The sequence below is a fragment of the Gopherus evgoodei genome, chromosome 3 (assembly GCF_007399415.2).
Source record: "Gopherus evgoodei ecotype Sinaloan lineage chromosome 3, rGopEvg1_v1.p, whole genome shotgun sequence".
NCBI classification, from domain to species: domain Eukaryota; kingdom Metazoa; phylum Chordata; order Testudines; family Testudinidae; genus Gopherus; species Gopherus evgoodei.
Genome location: NC_044324.1, coordinates 174654715 through 174681187, shown reverse-complemented (window position 1 = coordinate 174681187; position 26473 = coordinate 174654715). Strand labels below are relative to the sequence as shown.

The 26473-nt window shown below is 42.6% G+C and overlaps 1 protein-coding gene across 6 annotated transcripts in view; it reads right to left on the bottom strand.

Moving 5' to 3' along the window:
* Nucleotides 1–22871, bottom strand: part of EPRS1 (glutamyl-prolyl-tRNA synthetase 1) — a 65166-nt gene extending 42295 nt beyond the window's left edge. For 2 of the 6 annotated variants that reach the window (XM_030557481.1, XM_030557482.1), the window contains exons 1-5: nt 22701–22871; nt 18338–18422; nt 5136–5235; nt 1299–1455; nt 338–477 (exon numbers count right to left, since the gene is read on the bottom strand). In XM_030557481.1, the coding sequence (XP_030413341.1) occupies nt 338–477; nt 1299–1455; nt 5136–5235; nt 18338–18422; nt 22701–22743 (525 nt within the window). In that variant the 5' untranslated portion in view covers nt 22744–22871. The remainder of the gene's footprint in view (nt 1–337; nt 478–1298; nt 1456–5135; nt 5236–18337; nt 18423–22700) is intronic. The other 4 variants (XM_030557483.1, XM_030557484.1, XM_030557485.1 and 1 more) reach the window with 2 other exon arrangements.
* Nucleotides 22872–26473: the final 3602 nt, after the last annotated feature.

The following is a 26473-nucleotide window of genomic DNA, read 5'->3' as shown; positions in this document are numbered from 1 at the left end:
TAGATAGCTTTGCAGTACAAACAAAAATTGTAAAAACACTTGCTACTAAAGCAAGCAGACTGAACTCTGAATACAAATATGAAGTATCTGAGTAACAGATGCCATTTTTACACAGTCGCTTTCCCAGAGCTGACCCACCCTATCAGTATCCATGCACATTTGGGGATGAAATTACTAAGGTAACTGTTTTATAAGGATTTTTTAAAGCCTTTGGTTTACAGTATAAATAATTCCCTTTAACATACTTTCTAAAGTGAGCTACTGGAAGAAGATACAAACTTACTATAGTTCACAAACAGAACAGCCACCTTCACTGTATAATTAGAACAAAGCTTACCTCTTTGGTCTTTGATGCAACTGCAGCCCACTTGGTACCCACTGATTGAAAGGTACACTGTGCCTCAAGAAAGCCATACCAGCGCTTCGTATGGACTGGAGCCTTGTTTTGCTCCAATTGTTCTTGCCATGCACTATTGCCTGTTGGGAAACAAATCTGGTTTTAAAATTGTAACCTTATAACTAGAATAGCTGGACTTTTAGTAACATTCATTTTTAAAATGCCAATGTGGATTAAAAATAGGCTGCACCATTTTCACATCTCAACCAGCTGTGAAAAAATGATACTTTACCATAGATAAACTGGGTAAACACAATGCATTTACTTTAGGAGACTCTGCAATCTTTCCTAATGTCTCCAGAGGAAAAAAGATGTGAACCTCTTTGTGTTTCACCTACATCCATATTAGAGCTAATTATAGAAACTAAAGCTATTGGTGATATGGCCATGCCTCCCCCATGAATACAATAGTTAAAAAAAGTTAAATGGTCAAAAAAAAAACACAGCAGCAGCTATTCTCCAACTGGATGTCGAACTTATGCAATGAAAACACACAAACCGAGCAAAATTAGATTTCTCCCTCTAACAACAACAACGCAGTCTAATTAAACATTTTTGTATGAGATTTGAGGGATAATTTACACCCTGGTTAGAGTCAGGTGCAAAATGTTAGCCTAGAATATATTTTCATATCTGAGAAGAAAAAAACACAACCCATGAAAAACTGATATTTTAATAGAAAAAGACCAAAGACACTCAAATTTATGGTGTGATGATTTATCATTAAATTTCTTAAACATCAGTTGTTATCAAGACACGTAAAACCCTTATGATTACCAGATCTTACTCTTACAAAATTCTCCTTATTAAAAATAGTTGCAGAAACTGGAGACTAAAAGGAAACAGATTTTAGCATTGTATCACATTTGCAAACCTGTGAGAACAACTGTATAATTAATACCTTTTAGTACAGCCCAGACACACAAATCTGCCAGACTCAGGGAGTTTCCAACCAAGTAGGTCCTCAGAGACAGACAGTGATTAAGCTCAAGGAGTGCTGAACCAAACTGGGCACTGGTAGATAACTTTGTCGCACTGAATTCCAGCCAATGGTCAATCTAATTTTAAGGAGCAAAGAGGTCAACATCATATTTAACATAAAAAACCCTTTAAAGTAATAGAAATTCTTGCTGGTCAAAAAACCACATCCAAGTCTATCATTCACAGAAAGTGGGCAGTAGTATTAAATACATGGCTCTGAATATAAAATCATAGAATCACAGAAGTGCAGGACTGGAAGGGACCTCAAGAGATTATCTAGTCCAGTCTCCTGCACTAAAGGCAGGACTGCATAATATACTCCTGGGGGAATTCTGTGCCACTGTGCATGTGCAGAATTCACATGTCCTGCAGATCTTCTTTTCCTTTGCAGAAAATACATGTGCCAGAAAAGCTCTGCAGTTACAGCTTTCACCCAGCAGGGATGGTGTGGCACCAGAACAGAGGCAGCAGGCTCACCGGCCGTAGCAGTCAGCACCCAAAAGGGAGAGAGCAGAGGCTGTGTTCCTTACAGTGCCCTACCTGCAGGGCTAGGCGAGGAAGCATGGATATGTGAGAGGGGGACAGAGAGGAGGGCACAGAAGGCTGCTTGGGGGGGGTGTCAGACTAGGGTTCAGAAGGGCTAGTGGGGGGGAAATAGACTGGAGCAGAGGCTGAATAGGAGTGGGGATAGGTGGCTGAGTGGGGGTGTAGGGCCACATGGGGACGGGGTTGGAGGGATGTTGAGTGACTGGGAGAGGCTAGTGGTCAGCTAGGGTCTGCAGGGGGGAAGCTCTTCAACTCCCCCTTGCCCGCCCCCTAAACACCAAACAACCCCAAACCTGTTCCATACTTCTCCCATACACAAAATAAACCTTCAGGTTCACTCCTACACTCTTTCCCAGCAATTACTTCCCTCTCCATCAGCTCCTCCATTACCCCTGACTTCTCCCCAAGCCTTTGTACTGCTTCTAAGGGGTGTGATAAATATTTCTGTACTGTAGTTTAAATGAATTATTACTCAAAGTTCTGTTAATATACCTAGTAAGGAATCTATTTGTCAAAAAACATTTCTTGAATCTTTTTTGTTGTCTGTATTGCTACAGACATACTTGTTGACAGGTATATTGAAATAAATTATCAAAAGAATTGTAACTGGTGTGATTATATTGTGCTACCTTGGCAAATAAAATATGCAGAATTTTAAAATATTGTGTGTAGAATTTTTAATTTTTTGGAACAGATTTCCCCCAGGAATTCAAATTGTTGTTGGTAATTCCATTGACTACTATGGAATTGCTTCAGAATGACAAGTGCAATGGATAGAATCTGGCCACTGATGTCCGGCAGTCTGAGATTTTGCCTTGGTCTAAAACATAAAATGACTTTCATGCTTTTGACTATGCTTTTAGATTGCACATTACAAAAAAAGCCATGATCTTCTTCAAACACTGCTGATACTTAAAGATTAATAAAGAGAATTCAAATTTTTCATGTACTGTCGTGAATCTAGAGCTGGGGTGGGCAAACTATAGCCCGTGGGCCAAGTCATTTTAAGCCTGCCTGGGGGGCAGCACCACGCGGCTCGACCACTCTCCGGCTCCTATGCACTCCAGTGGGAGCTGCAGGGGTGGTGCCTGCAGATGAGGCAGTGTGCAGAGCTGTCCGGCCACGCCTCCGCATAGGAGCCGGAGAAGGGACATACCACTGCTTCTAAGAGCTGCCTGAGGTAAGCGCCGCTTGGAGTCTGCACCCCCTGAGCCTCTCCTCACACCTCCACTCCTAATCCCCCTTCTCCTCAATCCCAGCCTGGAGCATCCTCCTGCACCCCAAATCTCTCATCCCCATCCCCACCCCAGAGCCCACACTCCCAGGTGGAGCCTGTACCCCTTTCCGTATCCCCACCCCAGCCCTGATCCTCTTCCTGCCCTCCGAACCCCTGGATCCCATCCCAGAGCAACTTCATACACCCCAAACTCCTCATCCCTAGCACTACCCCAAAGCCCATCCCCCCAACCCCAAGTTTGTGAGCATTCATGGCCCGCCACACACTTTCTGTTCCCCGATGTGGCCCTTGGGACAAAAAGTTTGCCCACCCCAATCCAGAGTTATTCCTTAATGTTAAGCGACAGTATTCCTGTTCCATTTGATTCCATTCATTCTTCCTGTCTGTATATTAGTGACATTATGCACCATCCCCCATCTTTCACTTAAAAAAAAAAACCACACACTAGTTCTTCCCACTGTATTCCCAACCTCCTCCTCCTCTCCTACCCCCACAAAAAGTTTACTCCAAGAAGGAAATAAAAATGTCCACATTTAAAATCTATAATCAAGTAGTAAGGGCCAGATCCTCAAGTGGTATGAATAGACAACTCCACTGACTTCAATGGAGCCATGCCCATTTACATCATCAGAGGATCTGGCTCTAGCATACAAACTTGATACCTCAGTTGCAAAGTATCTCTTAAAATCCTTCTAAATCTATTCCATATGTACACTGCAGTAGGAATTCTTCCAACAGCCAAGCTGACGTGGCAGGCACAGATGTTACAGGACTACAAAATTCAACTCTCATTTACAGTTACGTTCTAAAATATTCCCACCACAAATGCAGCTGTCTTAACATTTCTCAAAGACTAATTTTATTCTTGAAAAAAAAAACAATAGCTAGGAATTAAATGTACTATATCAAAGTTACTGACCTTGCAAATGTGTTTTTGAACACTTAAGTCTTGCACATATTCACAGTTCAAGTTCTATGGGTCAGGAAGTTAATTTATTTAACCACAAAAAGCTATGAACGATTAAAAATTCATAAGCAACGTAACGAAGCAGCACTCTTCTCTTACATGAAAAAGTAGGCAATTGCCAGGGTTGAAGATTGATCTCCATAGCTTTAAAAGAATATTGTAGGGTAGGTGTGGGTCAACCCCCTAATAACCCTACACTAACTCAGCCAAAATGATTCTGTTACCACTATCAATCTCAGGCACCTAGTTTAAAATTCAACATATGGCTCTTCTGGGCTGAAGCCAGGAAAATTTCCTCCTCAATTCCACATCATACCAAGTCCTGATAACTGTAATAACTTCATTTTGTTCATATAAATGAACAAAGATAACTAAGAAGGATCTCTTTGGGTTATGGAAACTAGATTCATCTCTAGGTTTAATTTTGAAGAAATTCTGGAAAATTTAGGACTCCAGGGGAGGAAATCCTGACAACTTGGCAAATGTGCACCCAGAGTCCCAGACCAGAATGCAGGCTGCCTGGCTACAGTGTGGAGACCGGGAATTATAAGCAATTTTTAGCCAGGAGCTCCATGAGGCAAAAAAAGAAACAGTGTAGTGGTTGGTTGGGGTAAGAATTTGTGATATCTCCACACAGGAACATATTTTATTTGTGCATAATTCACCCAGCAGTTCTGATGGAGGCCACAAGCAACAGCTCTGTTAGAAAAACAAACGGTACACAGAGGAAGTGATAGTATCAAAACTGAAGAGATGGAGAGAAAGAAATGTACACCCTGTCAGAGACCAGCATAGTTAGGAGCCATTGTGACTAATTCTCCCATGTTTAGATCTATGCATGTGTGTAGTTGGAAGCAGCTTCACAAAAATGTAGCTTCAGTGGCCCAAGTATTTGCACCATTTTTCTATATGAGGGTCCATCATTTAAGGGTTATGTAGGTAAATCCCCAAATGAGCAAAAATGCAACCACATGAAAAAAAATCAAGTATGAATGGCTGTTTCTCACCTCAGTGTGTTCCAGAAGATTAGAACCATATAGTCCTGCAGAAGTGGCAACTCTAGCCAGATAGCGAACTATGGAATTCACATCAGTGAACACAGCATGGCTATACAAACAGAAAATTCAAGATGAAGTAACTTATTACTAGCAGTCTGAGTATCATTATACATAAATAGCTCTAAAGAGTCACATGAACTGCAACACATTTCTAGGTGAAACAGTGGGCATAAAGCTACTAGAACAATAAAACACCTAATCAATGGGACGTGTTATCCTCCCCTCCCAGCTGGTCACATTATAAACCACTAAGGAAACTATTATCATAGATCAAACATTTTAGGGGGGGGGGAGAGGACAGTGAAGGGAGAGAAGGAGAGAAAAAATAATTTACTTCAACTCACAATGAAATACTAGGTAACATTCTTCCCAGCTGTCCCCCCTCCCCAAATCAGAGTGCAGAGGTACTGCCTAGTCTCAAGCACCTAAGGAGTTAAATAAAGTTTTGCTTTCCCAAGTCCCTTCCTTAGACACTTGTGCAAAGAGGACTTTAAAAAGGGCTGCTGGAGAGACAAAAGAAGAGCATCTGGACATATGCAGTGGTTCCTGCCCAGGCTTGTCTGTTACTCATTTTGCTTCTGTCACATGGTTACATTTATAAAAGATTCACTCCTGCTGAACTGACTTTACTGCCTATGACTGTATTTTTGTTTCTACTCAGTTTTTCCACCAGCTTACATCAAATTCTGACAGAATTTTGCCATTCCTACATTTGTTACCTGCTGTCCGCACTGGGAGTAGAATTGTATAAGCTAGGGGTTATTTATTTTTTATTTCTATTACAGTAGTGCCTAGAGACCCTAACTGAATTATGGCACCATAGCACCAGGCCCTGTGTACACATGGATTGAGAAAGTCCTTCCCACAATTACAATCTAAATAGCAAAGAGGCACAGAATGATTATGTGAATTGCCCAAGCTCATGCAGCAGGTTTGTGGCTACCTTTAAACACAGTTGGCACTAGCTTGTTTGACATCCCAGCGTAGATGACTCCTCTCTCCTTCTACTGATGGGACTATTATGAAACTCCAGTACAGGGAGGCCATTTGTTTCAATGGTTTATCCTCTTCCCTTACAAATCATTGGACATTGCCTAGTATTTAGGGCTTCTTGCTTCAAAACTAACGCATTTTGATTTTAACTGTAAAGAATATTTTCATTAATATTCACAGAGCAGCTCTGGAAGTTATTATCCTCCCCTAAGAAGCATAACAATCAGTCTTTTCCTATACTCCACAATCCTGATTTCCACAATCTTGTAAATTAGTCATTTTCATTATCAAAGCTACCATTTTTTCTAAATGTGTATTAAATATATAGGACAAAACTTTAATGTTTTATTTTACTGGTTATCAGTGCTTTAATTACCTACTGTGTTCACACTGCTGACTCGGTAATGTTTGGTATAGATTAAGACTTTTTAAAAATATATGTTGGATTATTGCCCAGATGCTTCCTCAGTTCGGAGCAGGGAGCCCAGAGGGCAGACGGGCTCTAAGCTGGAGCCCTTCACCTGCCCCAGGCTGACAGCCCAAGCTGCAAGCCTGGCTCTATCAATTTCATGGCTTCAGCATGGAGCCAAAAAATTGACAAGAATGACAGCTAACAGTCCAGGTAAGTAACCCACAGTGTCTGCACTGACACTGCGTCACCCTAACTACATCAGTCTAAGCACATTATGTCCACATGGTATGGCACTTACATCGGCGGGAGCAAGGCTGTAGTGTAGACACTGACATAATTAAGCAGTCCTATGTCAATCTGACTCTGTAGTGTAGATCAAGCCTTAGTGAGCTTGACCTTCATTCCTTGCACACTGCAAACTCCCACTCATGTCAGTGACAGTTTTGAGTGCCCAAAGAATATATGATTAAACCCACAGAGACAAATACCAACGGAGGAAAAGATGCACACTGTAAGTGTCTCAGACTTCTTTGTATTTTTATATGTACTTGCAAACAGAGATCGATCTCAGAGAAGTACCTTTATACATCCTGCTATAGAGAGCTTTGTAGAAGACATGCAAAGTATTGCTGATTTGGTATTTTGGTTTCTGCTTAAGGGCACTGCAATTTTACATCTTCCTGTCTAAACTGTAGACTGGACCCAGGCTATTTAAATAATTTATAAGAAAAATAAGAGTGGTCAGATTGATTAATCCCTATAACAGTCCTCCACATATCAGAACTGAAGAAGATTCAAATCCTGCCATCTGATCTGGAGATCTTCTTGATTTATTAGCCATGGTAACCAGTCTTTAAAACAGGTTACTGCACTGTTCAGTCTCACGAGATTTATAATATTAAAACTGACAATGAAATATCTGATTTCAAGGTTTGGTAACTCTCCCCTCCAGAACTTCTAGACTCCAGGATTTGGAAGATCAATTTGTGCACGATTAAAAGCAAATTACAGCATCTACGAATGTGCAATAAATCCTGTTGCTATATCAGACTAGGGTCAGTTTCTTAAACAGAACTCTTCAACTGAGATTGACAAGTACATATGCATGCACAATATGCTTTCTCCAACAGCATGTCTGCCTGAAATAAAAGCAGTAAGAATGTTTGCTGCTGCTTTGCAACAGTCTGTAGTAACAGTCTACTTTGATTAGTAAGACTAGTGAAAAGAACTCTGAACTGATATGGGGAAAGAATCCTGACATGTCCTGATCATGGCTGCAACATTTTCAAGAAACAAGAATTTGTTATTTTTTTAGAAAACAATTAATACTTTTAGTACCAGACCTCTTCAATTTCCCTTCTTTTGGAGAAAGAAACCATGAATTTAGATTGTTCTTTCCAACTGGTTGGCAGGTAGCTCTGGAAGTGTTAGCCTATCAATAGCATACAGAAGACCACCTCCACGCTGATGTTATTAGCAAAAGCAATGGGACAAAAAGTTGCAAAACCAATCTGTGCAGTGAGAATACAACAAATATCAGTCTCTCCCCCTCAAAGAATATCACCAAACAGAAATTCACATGCTAGACTGACTACATTTTGCTACCTAAGAGAAAAACCTGGGCTCTTAAAACACTATGCAAAGTCATCAAGGTTTAATAAAATAAATATCTTATTTTCAAACTGAATCTAGCTGGTAACCTTACTCATCAAAACACTATTTTACATCTTAAATTACCTGATACTGTTCAGCTTATTGGTTGAAAAATTAGTTATAATCAGATTTTAACTGCACTTCAAAACATTCTTCTTAAGAAAAAGCAAGCTTAAAATGCAACCTGTTCTTGAAGGAAGGAAGTTGCTAATACCAATGATTTCCTGAAAATCAAAGTCTGAGATGTCTCTCAAGTTGTGCCAAGACAAAGTAGTCCCTGCTCCTCAACGTAATGGAATCCATTTACCAAGAGCATTAGTCCAAAAACCAGTTTAGCTGATGCTTCTCAGACTATAATTACCATTTTAAGAGAGACCCATTACAGGAAATAAATTGTAAAGATGACTCTATACAGATGTACAGAGATGAAGGTTAATGCAATCCTGTCAGATGAAATGATTCCTCAAGCAAGAATAATAGGAAATAGCAGCCATTAGAAGGCTTGGAAGAATGTATTTTCGCATAATTTTTACAAATATTGATGTTTATTTTAAGATTCCTTAAAATTTGTATCAATTTAAATATTCACAGTTATGAATGGGTTTTTAGCAATTTTTCTGTTTTTGATTTAAATTTTCACAGTTGCAGGAAATTACAGGGGGAGAGTCAGGCAATAAGTTATTTAATAGACATAGATTCTAAAAGTGAACACTGTATATCCATTAAAACACAAATTGTCAACATTGCATCTAAATATACAAAGTAAATATCCTTAAATCAAACTGAAGTTCTCAAGCAGCATTTTTCTTACTTTGCCTATCTGCACATTTTGATTATTTATGGAAATATTTTTTCAATGTGTGTGTGAACAGTGAAATCACCCTTTACTGATAAAAACTGAATCCTTCCAACCCTAACCATAACCTGTTTGCTTGTACAAATTTAAAAATGTATTTGTTTAACATCCCATCTCTCCTGGGGGTTGGTGGAGGAAGAAATCAGAGTTTGAGTCCTGATCTGTGTCAGGAGTGCAGAGAAGGAAAAGGAAGAGCCCCTTGCTTCACATTCTAGCCAATCCTTCACCGCTGAAGAGAGGCCTCCTGCAATGCAGGGCCTTGCTGGGTGGGGACAGAGGAATATAAAGTTACTTGAATTTTTTACATGAAATCAGAAATAAAGAAGAAGGTTACTACATGGGTGCAGAAATAAATTCAAGTAATTTCAAGTTTATTATTCCCACATGTGATGCGCTGTGTGGGTAAATCCATTATCCAAATATCAAAAAGTTAGTTAATAGTTGGTCATGGTTGCTTAAGGGGAACATCCATGCATACAAATGCTTAGGAGAGAAGACATTTTTTTTTTCCCCGAAGTTGTACAGAATTCCCTCCCCAATAACATTGTTATGCACACTAGTGTGTAGGAGAGTAATTCTGAAGGACAGATACATGCAGAAAGTGAACACATTTATTTTGTAATTATGTACAAATGAGAAAAAGAAAGAAAAAACAGAGGCCCAACTTCGATATATATACCCCAAATTAAGAAACACAGTAAAAGAACTAAAAAAGAGCCACTGTGGCTTAACAACCATGTAAAAGAAGCAGTGAGAGGTAAAAAGATTTCCTTTAAGAAGTGGAAGTCAAATCCTAGCGAGGCAAATAGAAAGGAACATAAACACTGCCAAATTAAGTGCAAGAGAGTAATAAGAAAAGCCAACCAGGAGTTTGAAGAACGGCTAGCCAAAAACCCCAAAGGTGGTAATAAAATGTTTTTTAAGTACATCAGAAGGAGGAAGCCTGCTAAACAACCAGTGGGGCCCCTTGATGATCGAGATACAAAAAGAGCCCTTGAAGACAATAAAGTCATTGTGGAGAAACTAAATGAATTCTTTGCTTCAGTCTTCATGGCTGAGGATGTTAGGGAGATTCCCAAACTTGAGCTGGCTTTTTTAGGGGACAAATCTGAGTAACTGTCACAGACTGAAGTGTCACTAGAGGAGGTTTTGGAATTAATTGATAAACTCAACATTAACAAGTCACTGGGAACAGATGGCATTCACCCAAGAGTTCTGAAAACTCAAATGTGAAGTTGCAGAACTATTAACTAAGGTTTGTAACCTGTTCTTTAAATCGGCTTCTGTACCCAATGACTGAAAGTTAGCTAATGTAACACCAATATTTAAAAAGGGCACTAGAGGTGATCCCAGCAATTACAGACCGATAAGTCTAACATCGGTACCGGGCAAATTAGTCAAAACAATAGTTAAGAATAAAATTGTCAGACATATAGAAAAATAAACTGTTGAGCAATAGTCATAGTTTCTGTAAAGGGAAATCGCATCTTACTAATCTATTAAAGTTCTTTGAAGGGGTCAAACATGTGGACAAGGGGGATCCAGTGGACATAGTGTTCTTAGATTTCCAGAAAGCCTTTGACAAGGTCCCTCACCAACGGCTCTTACGTAAATTAAGCTATCATGAGATAAAAGGTAAGGTCCTTTCATGGACTGAGAACTGGTTAAAAGGCAGGGAACAAAGGATAGGAATTAATAGTAAATTCTCAGAATGGAGACTAGTGGTGTTCCCCAAGGGTCAGTCTTAGAACCAATCCTATTCAATGTATTCATAAATTATCTGGATAAAGGGGTAAAAAGTGAGGTGGCAAAGTCTGCAGATGATACTGAACTACTCAACATAGTTAAGACCAAAGCAGATTGTGAAGAACTTCAAAAAGATCTCACAAAACTAAGTGATTGGGCAAAAAAAAGGGCAAATGAAATTTCATGTGGATAAATGTAAAGTAATGCACACTGGAAAAAATAACCCCAACTACACATACAACAGGATGGGGGCTAATTTAGCTACAACAAGTCACGAAAAAGATCTTGGAGTCATCGTGGATAGTTCTCTGAAGATGTCCACGCACTGCACAGAGGCGGTCAAAAAAGCAAACAGGATGTTAGGAATCATTAAAAAGGGGATAGAGAATAAGACTGAGAATATATTATTGTCCTAATATAAATCCATGGTACGCCCACATCTCAAACACTGCATACAGATGTGGTCTCCTCACCTCAAAAAAGATATACTGGCATCAGAAAAGGTTCAGAAAAGGGCAATTAAAATGATTAGGGGTTTGGAGAGGGTCCCATAAGAGGACAGATTAAAGAGGCTAGGCCTCTTCAGTTTGGAAAAGAGGAGACTAAGGGGGGATATGATAGAGGTATATAAAATCATGAATGATGTGCAGAAAGTGAATAAGGAAAAGTTATTTACTTATTCCCATAATACAAGAACTAGAGTCACCAAATGAAGTTAGGAGGCAGCAGGTTTAAAAACAAATACAAGGAAGTTGTTCTTCACACAGTTAACTTGTGGAACTCCTTGCCTGAGGAGGTTGTGAAGGCTAGGACTATAACAGCGTTTTAGAGAGAACTGGATAAATTCATGGTGGTTAAGTCCACAAATGGCTATTAGCCAGGATGGCTAAGAAATGGTGTCCCTAGCCTCTGTTTGTCAGAGGATGGAGATGGATGGCAGGAGAGAGATCACTTGATCATTGCCTGTTAGGTTCATTTCCTCTGGGGCACCTGGCATTGGCCACTGTCGGTTGACAGATACTCAGCTAGATGGACCTTCTGTCTCACCCGGTACAGTCGTTCTTATGTTCTTAAAAGTAAGAGGGGAAAATACCATATATGGTTGAAAAGACCAGCCTCTGAGTAAGTGTGCATGCTGATGTTATTAGCAAAAGTGTCAGGCAGCGGCACAGACAGTTGCAGCGGCACAGCAGCCAGCAAACAGAGCTGTAAACGGCAGTTTCAGAGGGAGTTTACAGGGGGAGGTTGCGGGGGAGACTAAGACAGAAGAACTGACAGGCTAGTTAAGGGATTGGGTGATGGTCTGGTGCCTGCTAGGGGTTTGTGTTGTGTTGTGTTCCGTGGACTACCAGGCTTTAGGTGGGAATACAGACTGATGACTGATACAGAGGTAGCAATGAAAGACACAATGAGGATGACTAGATGTGGAAGCTGCGGCATGTACATGATCCTGGAGGGGGTACCTGAAAAGAGTTTTGTCTGCATGAAGTGCCGCCTGATAGAGCTGATGGAAGAAAAGATCCGAGGACTGGAGATGCAGGTGGAAACTCTGGTTAAGTTTAGAAGGGGCTTTGAGCAGATGATGGTGCACAGACACGAAGGGGCTGAAGGGATAAGCTCAGATGTGCAGATGGAAGCAGGACCAAAGAATTCAGAGGACAGACTGCTGGGTGAGGAACGTGGACAGTGGAAGCATGTGACTAAGAACCAGGCAGAGGAAAAGACGGGCCAGTGAAGGAGAAATAGAACTCAGGAACAGGTTTGCAGAGTTGGAAAATGAAGAAGGGGCACAGCAGGTGGTCGCTGAAGGAGAGAGGGCAAGGAAAAAGAGAAGAGCTGACAGTCCTGCAACAGGAGGGGAGGAGTCAATGGAGGCAACACCAAATATAAGCCCCAGGAGGATTGCAAGGGTGAACAGAAATCAAGAGGACTTGCAGCCAGTGGGTGCAGGGGATAGACCAGAGAATCACACTGTCACCAGGAAAAGGCAGGTCTACGTGATTGGAGACTCCTTACTGAGAAGGATAGACAGACCTGTAACTAGAGCTGATGGGAGAACAGAAGGGTGCGCTGTATGCCGGGTGCTAAGATACAGGATGCGGACCTGAGGCTGAAAAGGATCCTAGCGCGAACGGGAAAGAATCCGTTGATTGTCCTTCATGTGGGAACAAATGATACGGCTAGATACTCTCTGGAATGTATCAAGGGAGACTATGCCAGACTGGGGAAGATGCTTAAGGAAATCGAGGCTCAGGTGATCTTCAGTGGGATTCTGCCAGTTCCTAGAGAAGGGCGACAAAGGTGTGACAAGATTATGGCGATCAACAGATGGCTCAGGCAGTGGTGCTATAAGGAGGGCTTTGGAATGTACAGCCATTGGGAAGCATTTACGGATAGAAGACCGTTCTCTCGGGATGGACTTCACCTGAGTAAGGAGGGAAATAGACTTCTACGATGGAGGCTCGCCGAACTGATTAAGAGAGCTTTAAACTAGGAATTTAGGGAAGATGGGTGGGAGATGTCCAGGAGATCTCCACGCCGGAATTTAACCTTGAGAGGGAAGTAAACAAAGTAAGAGGGGATACAGTCATGGACAGAAGAATTGGCATAAGGAGGAAGGGTAGTGTAGATAGCAGACTAACAGGTGATGCTGGTGGTAGACTGTCTGTGCCTAACAGGGTAAAGAATGTCAGTGAAGCCAAACGGCAAAAATTAAGATGTCTGTACACTAATGCGAGGAGCCTAGGGAACAAAATGGAGGAACTAGAGCTACTGGTACAGGAAGTGAAACCTGATATTATAGGGATAACAGAAACATGGTGGAATAGTAGTCACGACTGGAGTACAGGTATTGAAGGCTATGTGCTGTTTAAGAAAGATAGAAATAAAGGCAAAGGTGGTGGAGTACCATTGTACACCAATGAGGAGGTTAACTGTAAAGAAATGAGAAGTGATGGAATGGACAAGATAGAGTCTGTCTGGGCAAAAATCACACTGGGAAAGAAAGCTACTAGAGCCTCCCCTGAGATAGTGCTTGGGGTGTGCTACAGACTGCCGGGATCTGATTTGGATATGGAGAGAGACCTCTTTAATGTTTTTAAGGAAGTAAACACTAATGGGAAATGTGTGATCATGGGAGACTTTAACTTCCCAGATATAGACTGGAGGACAAGTGATAGCAAGAATAATAGGGCTCAGATTTTTCTGGATGTGATAGCAGATGGATTTCTTCACCAAGCAGTTGAAGAACCAACAAGAGGGGATGCTATTTTAGATTTGGTTTTGGTGAGTAGTGAGAACCTCATAGAAGGAATGGTTGTAGGGGACAACCTTGGTTCGAGTGATCATGAGCTAATTCAGTTCAAACTAGATGGAAGGATAAACAAAAATAGATCTGGGATTAGGGTTTTTGACTTCTCAAGGGCTAACTTTAAAGAATAAAGGAAATTAGTTAGGGAAGTGGATTGGACTGAAGACCTTGTGGATCTAAATGCGGAGGAGGCGTGGAATTAGTTTCTGCAGCTGTGACTTAAAGATCAGAAGCCTGCATCCCAAGAAAGGGGGAAAAAACCATAGGCAGGAGTTGTAGACCAAGCTGGATGAGCAAGCATCTCGGAGAGGTGATTAAGAAAAAGCAGAAAGCCTACAAGGAGTGGAAGAAGGGTGGGATTAACAAGGAAAGCTACCTTAGTGAGGTCAGAACATGTAGGGATGAAGTGAGAAAGGCTAAACGCCAAGTAGAGTTGGACCTTGCAAAGGGAATTAAAACCAATAGTAAAAGGTTCTATAGCCATATAAATAAGAAGAAAACAAAGAAAGAAGTGGGACCGCTAAACACTGAGGATGGAAAGGAGGTTAAGGATAAATTAGGCATGGCTCAATATCTAAATAAGTACTTTGCTCAGTCTTTAATAAGGCTAATGAGGAGCTTAGGGATAATGGAAGGATGACAAACGGGAATGAGGATATGGAGGTGGATATTACCACATCTGAGGTAGAAGTCAGACTTGAACAGCTTAATGGGACAAAATCGGAGGGCCCAGACAATCTTCATCCGAGAATATTAAAGGAACCGGCGCATGAAATTGCAAGCCCGTTAGCAAGAATTTTTAATGAAACGGTAAACTCAGGAGTGGGACCGTAAGACTGGAGAATTGCTAACATAGTTCCTATCTTTAAGAAAGGGGAAAAAACTGATCCAAGTAACTATAGGCCAGTTTGACATCTGTAGTATGTAAGGTCTTAGAAAAAATTTTGAAGGAAAAAGTAGTTAAGGACATTGAGGTCAATGGTAATTGGGACAAATTACAACATGGTTTTACTAAAGATAGATCGTGCCAAACCAACCTGATCTCCTTCTTTGAGAAGGTGACAGATTATTTAGACAAAGGAAATGCAGTAGACCTAATTTACCTCGATTTCAGTAAGGCATTTGACATGGTTCCACATGGGGAATTATTAGTTCAATTGGAAAAGATGGGGATCAATATGAAAATTGAAAGGTGGATAAGGAACTGGTTAAAGGGGAGACTACAACGGGTCGTACTGACGGGCGAACTGTCAGGCTGGAAGGAGGTTACTAGTGGAGTTCCTCAAGGATCAGTTTGGAACCAATCTTATTTAACCTTTTTATTACTGACCTTGGCACAAAAAGCGGGAATGTGCTAATAAAGTTTGTGGATGACACAAAGCTGGGGGGTATTGCTAACACAGAGAAGGACCGGGATATCATACAGGAAGATCTGGATGACCTTGTAAACTGGAGTAATAGTAATAGGATGAAATTTAATAGTGAAAAGTGCAAGGTCATGCACCTAGGGATTAATAATAAGAATTTTAGATACACATTGGGGACGCATCAGTTGGAAGCAACAGAGGAGGAGAAGGATCTTGGAGTATTGGTTGATCACAGGATGACTATGAGCTGTCAATGTGATATGGCCGTGAAAAAAGCTAATGCGCTTTTAGGATGCATCAGGCGAGGTATTTCCAACAAAGATAAGGAGGTGTTAGTACTGTTATATAAGGCACTGGTGAGACCTCACCTGGAATACTGTGTGCAGTTCTGGTCTCCCATGTTTAAGAAGGATGAATTCAAACTGGAACAGGTTCAGCGATGGGATACTAGGATGATCCGAGAAATAGAAAACCTGTCATATGAAAGGAGACTCAAAGAGCTTGGCTTGTTTAGTCTAGCCAAAAGAAGACTGAGGGGGGATATGCTTGCTCTTTATCAGAGGGATTAATATTAGGGAGGGAGAGGAATTATTTAAGCTTAGTACCAATGTAGATACAAGAACAAATGGGTATAAACTGGACACTAGGAAATTTAGACTTGAAATTAGACGAAGGTTTCTAACCATGAGAGGAGTGAAGCTCTGGAACAGCCTTCCAAGGGGAGTAGTGGGGGCAAAAGACATATCTGGCTTTAAGACTAAGTTTGATACGTTTATGGAAAGGATGGTATGATGGGATAGTTGAATTTTGGCAATTGATCTTTGTTTATCGGCAGGTAAGTATGCCCAGTGGTCGGTGATGGGATGTTGGATGGGATGGGATCTGAGCTACTGCAGAGAATTCTTTCCTGAGTGCTGGCTGGTGAGTCTTGCCCACATGCTCAGGGTTTAGCTGATCGCCATATTTGGGGTCGGGAAGGAATTTTCCCCCGGGGCAGATTGGCAGAGGCCCTGGAGGTTTTCGCCTTCCTCTGCAGCGTGGGGCATGGGTCACTTGCTGGTGGATTCTCTGCAGCTTGAGGTCTTCAAACCACAATTTGAAGACTTCAATAACTCAGACTTGGTTAGGGGTTTGTTATAGAAGTGGACGGGTAGGGTTCTGTGGCCTGCTTTGTGCAGGAGGTCAGACTAGATGACCACATTGGTCCCTTCTGACCCTAAAGTCTACGAGACTTCAAAAATGCATAGCAAAGGATTGAAAAGAATTGCCACACAATTTCATCATGCATTATGGTATAATAGTCAAAATGAGAATTACTATGTGTTGTGTAATTATTCATAATTTTAGTGTACAGTTGATTTTTAGAAGATAAATACAGCAAACTGAAAAGCTTAATTAGTGGCCACCTCTAAAGCCTTAGGTTTAAATTACTTGTTCAGTGTGACACAGGAAGTCAGAGGTACAGAAAGATCCCTCTCTTTTCAGGTCCAAGGCCAGTTCTTTAAGCACAAGACCATCCTATAGAACATGCACTATGCGATCACTGTAACTGAAGGCTTTATCACTCATCTGTTTGTCTCAGTTGTTCTTGGTAGAGGTTGGTATTGATGAACAGCCCCTTTGTAAAGATCCTTTAAGGCAAAAAAAACCTGATAACTTAACTATGGTTCCACTCTAGTGCGTCCATAATTTCATGCCTACATATGGCATATTTCCTCAACCATCAGATAACCTGCATTTATGTTGCATCTTTGACCTTAGATGCACTCTGGTCTAGAGTCTCCACTGAAGCACCTCAAACTTCCAGTCTGTCAGCAGTTTGCCACAGCTGCACTAATATGATCAGATAAAAACAGGGACTGAAAATTTAACCCCAGCGTAGTAAGTAATGGGTTAGTGACAGTTTTTAAGTCCAATATCGTGTTAACTTTTAAAACCAGAAGCATGCTTGTCCCACGGGAGACCTGCATGTCCCAGATTTCTACAGGTACAATTGTCCATGATGTACACAAACAAGATGGCGCAGCTCGACTTAAGTCAATGGAGTTGTGTCTGCAGGACACTTAGCTTTGTGTTTCTATCCTTGGCGGGTCATGAGGTATTAATTCTTAAAATCCTTAACTTTACAATTTAAAGGAAACCAGTCTGAAAAATATTTAGAACTTATTGGTATTATTTTTTCCTGTTACTCCAAGAAAACAAAAATAGCATATGGTTTAAAAGGGGAAATAGCTAAAATAGCTTCTTTCTAGAAGATGTGGCATAAACAAAATACGGGATGACATGCTTTCGAGTTAACTGGCACTTTTTTGGGATGACACTGTGGCTTCCCTTCTCATGTGTGATGTGGTCAACTCAAACTAATACCAATAAAATCCTTGATCCACCATCACATGCACACACACGCACATGCTCATACTGTATATACATTTATACAGACACTTGTTTATCACAAGATGGCTGCCACCATGAGAATCCACAGCACATGGAGGAGGTGAATGCTTTAGATAATGAAGTGATAGGCACCATATAAGGAGCTAGAGTGCATAGACTAAATATTATTTAAAGTATGTGTACATCACAAGCAGCAGAGGCCGCTCGACCTTTCTTTAATGTTTTCCCACTCTCTAATTTTTCCATTAGAAGATGAAAACTATTTAAAAAAAGAGTAAAAATTGCAACTGTTTGCAAAAAATACACAGTACAATAATTTTAGTACTGCTTTTTCTTTCCCTGCAAAAAGATTACTGTCATCATCACATCAATTTTAAAAAACGCTGACCCAATGCTGATAAGAGATGCAAAGTCACTTACTCAGATACACGGAGGATGGTCTCTTTGCCTTCTTCAACCAAAATTTTGACATCATTTTTCACATGCTCTACAGTTAGCAAAGCTCCTAAAAATCAAACAGATGATAAAATATGGCTGATCTTTCTCCTAAGTAAAGACTATTTCATAGATTACAATTACATTTTTGTATTCACACACACCGTGTGTCTTAACTGGTGCCTTCAGACTGAAAGGCACAGAGGGCGACGGGAAGGAATCAATGTTTTAGTCTAGAAACAGGCAGTTTTTTCCTGGTAGTCCTTATGGTCTAGGAGGAAGGGATAAAAGCTGGTGTACAGTAATCTGCAGTGATCTCAGAACAGGACGGTTTTAATGTTATTTTGCTTCCCAAGGATACTTTGAAAATTCATCCCATCCCACATCAAGCTAGAGAAGAAACTCGCTCAAATTGTTTGACATGAATATTGCTGTCATCTACTCCTCAGCAGAGGCCTGCCACATGCTCTTCGTTAGAGGCCTAAAGCAGCATTAGCATCTAAACACATTACTTAAAAATAGTCATGATCTAAATGCCACTAAAGAGACTATACTCTGGAGAAAAAACATCTTGGACAAATGCCTTCACACAGTAAGGCTGTGTGCCACATCAACATTTTAAGTCTGTCAATACTGTGCACCTCAGCCACTACCACTGGGGGCATATGGAAAGAAGAGACAAAAGGTCAGGTTCATTTTTTTTTAAAGCAGATTTAATGCTTGTGAAAGGATTAAGCACCCTAAAGACTGAAATCATCTTTTTATCCATAGGAGTACAGAAAGCATCCACACAATGTACTGTCAATGTACGTGGGACCTGACTGTCTGGCGACGATGCCCTTGGCCTCTCCTCTCTAAGAGACCCCTGTGTGAAGACAACAGGCCTCCACATATGCACAAGGGGCAGCCTGCGCAGATCCAATTACAGGATCAGAGCCTTACACTGTAAAGCCCATTACAGCTCTTCGTTATGCACTCCACTTTGTCTGTATTTTATGTTACAAAAGGTAGTATTAATAAATTTGCCTCAACAGAGCACTAGGAGCAAGGAACTCCCAAACTGTGATCTCAGTTGTCAGACTCCCTCTCTGGCACTAAGCTTGACACTCAATGACCCTCATCTCAGTTCTCCATCTGTAAAAATGGGGTACTATCACTTGCAGTATCCTTGTGAGAGAGGCAAGAATTAATTAATGTCTGCACAATGCTTTGAAGATGAAAAGAACTACATAGGTGCTGAACTCTGTAATTAACGTAAATTACATTCATAGTTAGTACTCTTTCCCCCTACTTCACAAGAGCAATTATTAATATGAACTAGGAAAAAGTTAGGATAAAAAAGTGCTTGATGTTTTTAGAAAACAATTATTTTTCCTTAAATAAAAATGTTATATTTGTAATGTTCACTGTGTTTCAATGTTATCCATAAGGGCTCGTCTATACTTAAAATGCTGCAGCAGCGCTGCAGCACTTCAGCAGCGCTGCAGCACTTCAGCAGCGCTGCAGCACTTCAGCAGCGCTGCAGCACTTCAGCAGCGCTGCAGCACTTCAGCAGCGCTGCAGCACTTCAGCAGCGCTGCAGCACTTCAGCAGCGCTGCAGCACTTCAGCAGCGCTGCAGCACTTCAGCATACACAATACCTATGCCAATGGGAGGGGTTCTCCTGTCAGCATAGATAATTCACTTCTCTAGGAGGCAATACCAAGCTCTGTCCACACAAGGGGTTAGGTCAATTTAACTTAATCACTCTGGGGTATGGATTTTTCACACCCGAGTGATGTAGTTACACTGATCTAATTTCCCAGTGTACACCAGGCCTAAGAATCCTTTAATCTAAAATCCATGCTCTAAGTACAACTCAGTAAGAGCTGTCAAATACAAATTAAGTCTTCAACTAATTACAATTTTGTATGATGTCTTTCATAATAATACCACCACCTAACTCTTCATAGCAGTGGTTTTCAACTTTTTTGTATTTGGGAATCCCTAAAAAATGTCAAATGGCAGTGCAGACCCCTTTGGAAATCTTAGACATGTTTGCAGACCCCCAGGGGTCCATGGACCACATGCTGAAAACCACTGTTTTAGAGCACTTTTCAGCAGCACATCTCAATGTGCTTTACAAAAGAGATCAGCATCATTATCCCCATTTTGCATATGTGGAAACTGAAGCACAGAGAGGTGATGCAACATGCCCAAGGTCACTCAGCAGGCCTGAGGCAGAACCAGGAATAGAACTCAGCTCTCCTGTGCAACTACTCTACCTACTAGACCACATTGCCTCTCTTATCAGATGTTATTAGAAAATGCTTAGTAGAGTGAAAGTTTCTAAAATTTAAATTTTATTCCGCAGGATATTGTTTAAATATACAGCCATGCATATTTTAAATCATCTCATACAAACTGCATCCCAAAATGCTTTCTAGAGTTGAAAAATGCAATTTACAAAAGCATAAAGAAAGAAAAATTAAGGCACAGAGGCAAGGCAAGAATGCATCTTCAGCAATGATTTGCAATGAGATGGAGAATCAGTGTGGCAGAAGAGTGAAAGGCTGTTTCCAGATAGCAGCAGTTGCAGAGAAGGTTTTTTCACCCACATGGTAGGACAGTGTATAGCACTGGTGCCTAACCTTTTTTGTCTGGTGGGCACCAGATGACGAGCCACGGAGGACCGTGGCGGCGGATGACCGTCCGCCAAAATGTCACCGATAAGCAGCGTCATCCCGAGGCGTTGCCGCTGAAATACCACCGAAAATCAGCGGCATTTCGGCAGCAACGCCTCTGGATGACGCAGCTTGTCGGAAGCATTTGGAGCATGCTTGTTCACCGGCCAGTACGTGGGCACACTTAGTCCATGGGCATCGCATTGGGGACCCCTGGTGTATAGGGATGAAGAAAAGCATTGGCTACATGAGTAACTGGAGCAGGAAAGAGAGCAAAGAGAATGTGCCATCCAATGTTGAACTAGATCTTCAAGTGAATAGCCACTAGAGAGAGAATGTGGATGAGGTAATATCTTTTACTGGACCCACTTCTGTCAGCAAGAAAGATAAGCTTTCAAGCTTATACAGGGCTCTTCTTCAGGTCTGGGAAAAGTTCTCAGTGTCATTACCAAATACAAGATGGAACGGATTGCTGAGTACATCTACCAAACCTGAAGAAGAGCTCTCTGTAAGCTCCAAAGCTTGTCTCTCTCACCAACAGAATTTGATCCAACACAAGATATTACCTCACTCACCTTGTTGCTCTAATATGCTGGGACCAACACAGCTACACTACCACTGTACACAGGAATCCATTAGATATCCAATGAATTTTGCAAAAGCAGTCTCTACTTTTGCACATACAATTATATGTATATAGAAAAAGGCATCTGTGTATGAAACAATTAGCCAATAAATCAAAAATTTGGTCTACAACCTGTGAAGTAACATAAGAAACCCAATTATAAATAGAACCTCTAAGTAAGTCACTAAAAGCATCAACATCTCCATTAAATATTAAAAACAGCAACAGAGCCAGCAGTCTATTGGAGAGAAGCCACCTCAAGAGACGTTCAGCACTGCAATAGCCAGGTTGTTGCAAGTCAGGGATGAAATACATTAGCAAAAGTGGGGGAAGCATCTCCCTAGCTCATTATGGTTGTGCCTGCATTTAGTCTGTCCTTCTCTGTTATCAATAAAATGCTACATTTGAACAAGACCATAATTTGCTCCCGGTTTATTTTCTCAGGTCGCTGTTTACCATATCCAGCTTTCTGTTACTACAAGGCTACGCACGGCAAGCCGTGCAGATGACGTGTCGTTTCAGAAAGCTTGTAGTATTTCTGTCACTTTCTCCGCAGGCAGGTGACAAGACCCACTTACCATGCTGAGCCCCCAGTGACAGAGCAAAAACCTCTCAGCGCCGTGCCCCGAACAGGGCAGACCTGAGCCGCTGGGGGGAACACCCTGAGCGCAGCTTTGGCCGAAGGATCCTGCGTGCCAAAGAGACATCAGCAGCCCCCACCCCTCTCTCCCCGGCCCCCAGGTCAGCCCCGCTCCGCGAGTGCGGGGGGAGCCAGGCACAGAGGCTCAGCCCGGGCAGAATGAATCAGGCGGGGGGGGGGGAAGAGGGGCTGAGCCCCACGGGGCCAAGGAACCACCTAGCTCCGCAGACCCCAAGGGTCAGGCTGCCTCCCCCACTCCCGCCTGCCCGCCTGTCTCCCCGCCCCCGCACGGCCGCGAGGATGAATGGAGGAGCCTGCGCCCAGCGCCGCATGATGCAACACAGCAGCAACCCGGCGGGTGCGGCCCCCGAGGGCAGCGGGCCGGGGTCCCGGGTCAGGGCCAGGCCGGGCGGCGCTTACCGAGCGGGGGAACCTCCGCGTTCACCGTCAGGCTCAGCGACATCGCTGCGCTACCCCCACGACCGGCTCCCTGGACAGCCAGAAAAGGAAGTGGGGGGGCAGGACGCGCCGAAGCTCAGCGAAGCTGAAACGACTCCGCCCCCTTTCAGGGCCGCCCTATTCCTGCAGGAGCTGCTGCCACGAGGCTGGGCACCGCCTCCCTTCGTCACTTCCGGCGACGGGGAACGACTCGGCCGCACACCTCTGGTTGGTGTTACATCCATAAGGTCCCCCGCGGAAACTGGTTCACAGGGAGGGAGGGGTTCTTCGCTCCTCCGAGGGGCCTGGGGGCGGCGCTGCTCGCCCAAGTTTGTCCTCGTGCCTGTGTCCACGCGGCGGATTCCCCCTCCTTGTAGTGAATCCTCCACGCTCCGCCAGGCGGAACCGAGGCCCAGCGTTGCCATCGCTACGCCTGGATTTCTCAGGGCCGGAGAGCCGTTGCTATGGCAATGTACGTTCCCAGGGAGCGGGCCAGGGCCTAGGCCGCAGCATACAGGGGCCCTGCCCGGGGAGGCGTCTCGGCCTCTCGCCACAGCTGTGACCTGGCCTGGAGCTGACCGGGGCCGGGGAAAGAAGGCTGGAGCCTTTCGGGGAGTAGGGACGCATTTTTTAGTCTTTCTGGGCAAGCGGAGCCCCGTGGGAGGTGAGAGCGCCGCCAACACGGGACTCCAGGAGCTGGCGCTTTATGAAACGTGGTGTCAGACTCGTCCCCAGGCAGGAATTTGCCTCACCTCGGGGGGTTGAGCTGCTGCCATTGGTTTAAATATAAAAATGAAAGTAAATTTTCCTTTGCTACTAAGCCTGTTCAGCTGCTGCAGAAGCCCATAAAGAGCCTCCCACTAACCTCCAGCCAGCCAGTGGTTGTTGGGAGGGGTGAGGAAGTGCAGATGGTGTCTCGTGCTGGACATAGACTCGTGTGAGAGCAACAGCATCCACTACCAGAACATTACATTACATTCCCCTCTAATCCTTAGGCAACACTTAAAACACAGGTTAACCTACCTACATTGCTTGGCACTGTGAAAAATTTCACATCTTGTGGAATGTAGTTATTAGATCAACTTAACCCTAGTGTGGACACCATAGAAGATAGACAGCAGCTAGGTCAATGGAAGAATTCTTCTCTCAGGGAGGTGGATTTACCACAGCAGGGGAAAAAATGCTTCAGTTGCTTTAGTAAGTTTCTAGGACAGAAGTTCTCAAACTTCTGTGGACCACCAGTTATCTGTGAGCTCCATTCAGGTGGTCTGCGGATAGTTCCTTCAAAGATGCACGCCTGGGTGGCCGCACACGAGACGATGAAGGGCTACCCACCTAATTAGTGGAGCCATGCTGGTGTGGCTCCACTAATTAGGTGCCTGAACCATGGAGAAGATGCAGATGTAAGGTGGTGGTACCGGCCCTGGGGAGAATAGAGGGCAGTGAGGTGAGAAGAGGGGATGGGCGGAATTTGGGATGTTCAGGGCTGCAGTGGCCAGAGAAAGAGATGACTTTCCCCAGCTCCAGGGCTGCTGGGGAGACACGACCCTCCTTCCCAGCCTCAGCTCTGTTGCTGCTGTGGCAGGGGAGAGAGGGAGAGACCCCCTCCTTCCCAGCCCCAGTGGGAGAGATAGGGAGAGACCCCCTCCTTCCGAGCCCAAGCTCAGGGGGCTGCCGCAGCAGGGGAGGCATTCATCACATTAGAAAGCTAAGACTACTGATATTAAAACACAAGTTGTGTGCTTTTATTTGTAGAACAAAAAGAAATTATTAAGGTTTTTTTTATACAGTGCTTCTATTCAAAGCGCTTTGCACGTTAGCAAACTGTACAAATAACCTTTGGAAAGATCATTAAGTGGTCTGCTGAGACCCTCAGCAATTTTCAAGTGGTCCGTGGAAAAAAAATTTGAGAACCACTGGTCTAGGATACAGCAGCTGTACTGCTGTAGCACTTTTGATATAGATGTACCCTTAATGGGCCAGAAGCTGTTAAGATTTATTTAATTTCTTATAGGAAGCTACCTACTTACTGAATATTTAGATAAAACATATGGTTTTCTTGGCTGGACGCATTTGGGAGCAGCAAATATCAGGAAACTTGTGTGACTGTGTTCCCCAGTACTGTGTTTATTGTGCATATCTAGTTTTGCACAACAGTTAGAAACTGCTCTTAGATTGCATGGAGATCTCTCAAGCAGAAAACAGCCTGCTTGCTAATAAACTACTGGGGCTTTTAGAAGTAACCTCTGCCTCTACCTTAGAGCCTATTACGGGTGTAGTGAACACTGGATAAAATACAGACAAATCTATGTTTTCAGGTGTATGAACATGTTAATTAAAATCAATCTTTACTACTTTAAACATGACTTATTCAGTTCAGATAACTACTTGTGATAGGAAATAAAATAGGTGCTCACTGCACTCAATTGCATAAATAAATTTATGAGTTACAATACCAAATTAGACCAATATGCCAGAGGCCAGTGGCAGATACTTCAAAAGAAGATGAAACAAACAAACAAACCCTTATTAGACAATTAGGGACTAACTTACTACTAGAGAAAGCGTCTTCCTTACCCCTAGTCAATTAGAATTTGGCTCATTCCTAAAGCATAATATCCTATCCACTATAATTGGGGATAATTTCAGTCATAAGTGTGTAATCCTTTTTTGAATTCAGTGACACCCTTATTCTCAATAATATATTGTAGCAACTAGTTCCACGAGTCTTACATTATTCATAGACTCTAGGACAGGAAGGGACCTCGAGAGGTCATCGAGCCCAGTCCCCTGCCCTCATAGCAGGACCAAATACTGTCTAGACCATCCCTGATAGACATTTATCTAATCTACTCTTAAATATCTCCAGAGATGGAGATTCCACAACCTCCCTAGGCAATCTATTCCAGTGTTTAACTACCCTGACAGTTAGGAACTTTTTCCTAATGTCCAACCTAAATCTCCCTTGCTGCAGTTTAAGCCCATTGCTTCTTGTTCTATCATTAGAGGCTAAGGTGAACAAGTTTTCTCCCTCCTCCTGATCACACCCTTTTAGACACCTGAAAACTGCTATCATGTCCCCTCTCAGTCTTCTCTTTTCCAAACTAAATAAACCCAATTCTTTCAGCCTTCCTTCATAGGTCATGTTCTCAAGGCCTTTAATCATTCTTGTTGCTCTTCTCTGGACCCTCTCCAATTTCTCCACATCTTTCTTGAAATGCGGTGCCCAGAACTGGACACAACACTCCAGTTGAGGCCTAACCAGAGCAGAGTAGAGCGGAAGGACTTCTCGTGTCTTGTTTACAACACACCTGTTAATGCATCCCAGAATCACGTTTGCTTTTTTTGCAACAGTATCACACTGTTGACTCATATTTAGCTTGTGGTCCACTATGACTCCTAGATCTCTTTCTGCTATACCTCTTCCTAGACAGTCTCTTCCCATTCTGTATATGTGAAACTGATTGTTCCTTCCTAAGTGGAGCACTTTGCATTTTTCTTTATTGAACTTCATCCGGTTTACCTCAAACCATTTCTCCAATTTGTCCAGATCATTTTGACACTGTCCTCCAAAGCAGTTGCAATCCCTCCCAGTTTGGTATCGCCTGCAAACTTAATAAGCGTACTTTCTATGCCAACATCTAAGTCGTTGATGAAGATATTGAACAGAACTGGTCCCAAAACAGACCCCTGCGGAATGGGTATGTAAACAACTTTCCTTTCAGATGTGTATAATATAATTCTTATGAGAAAAT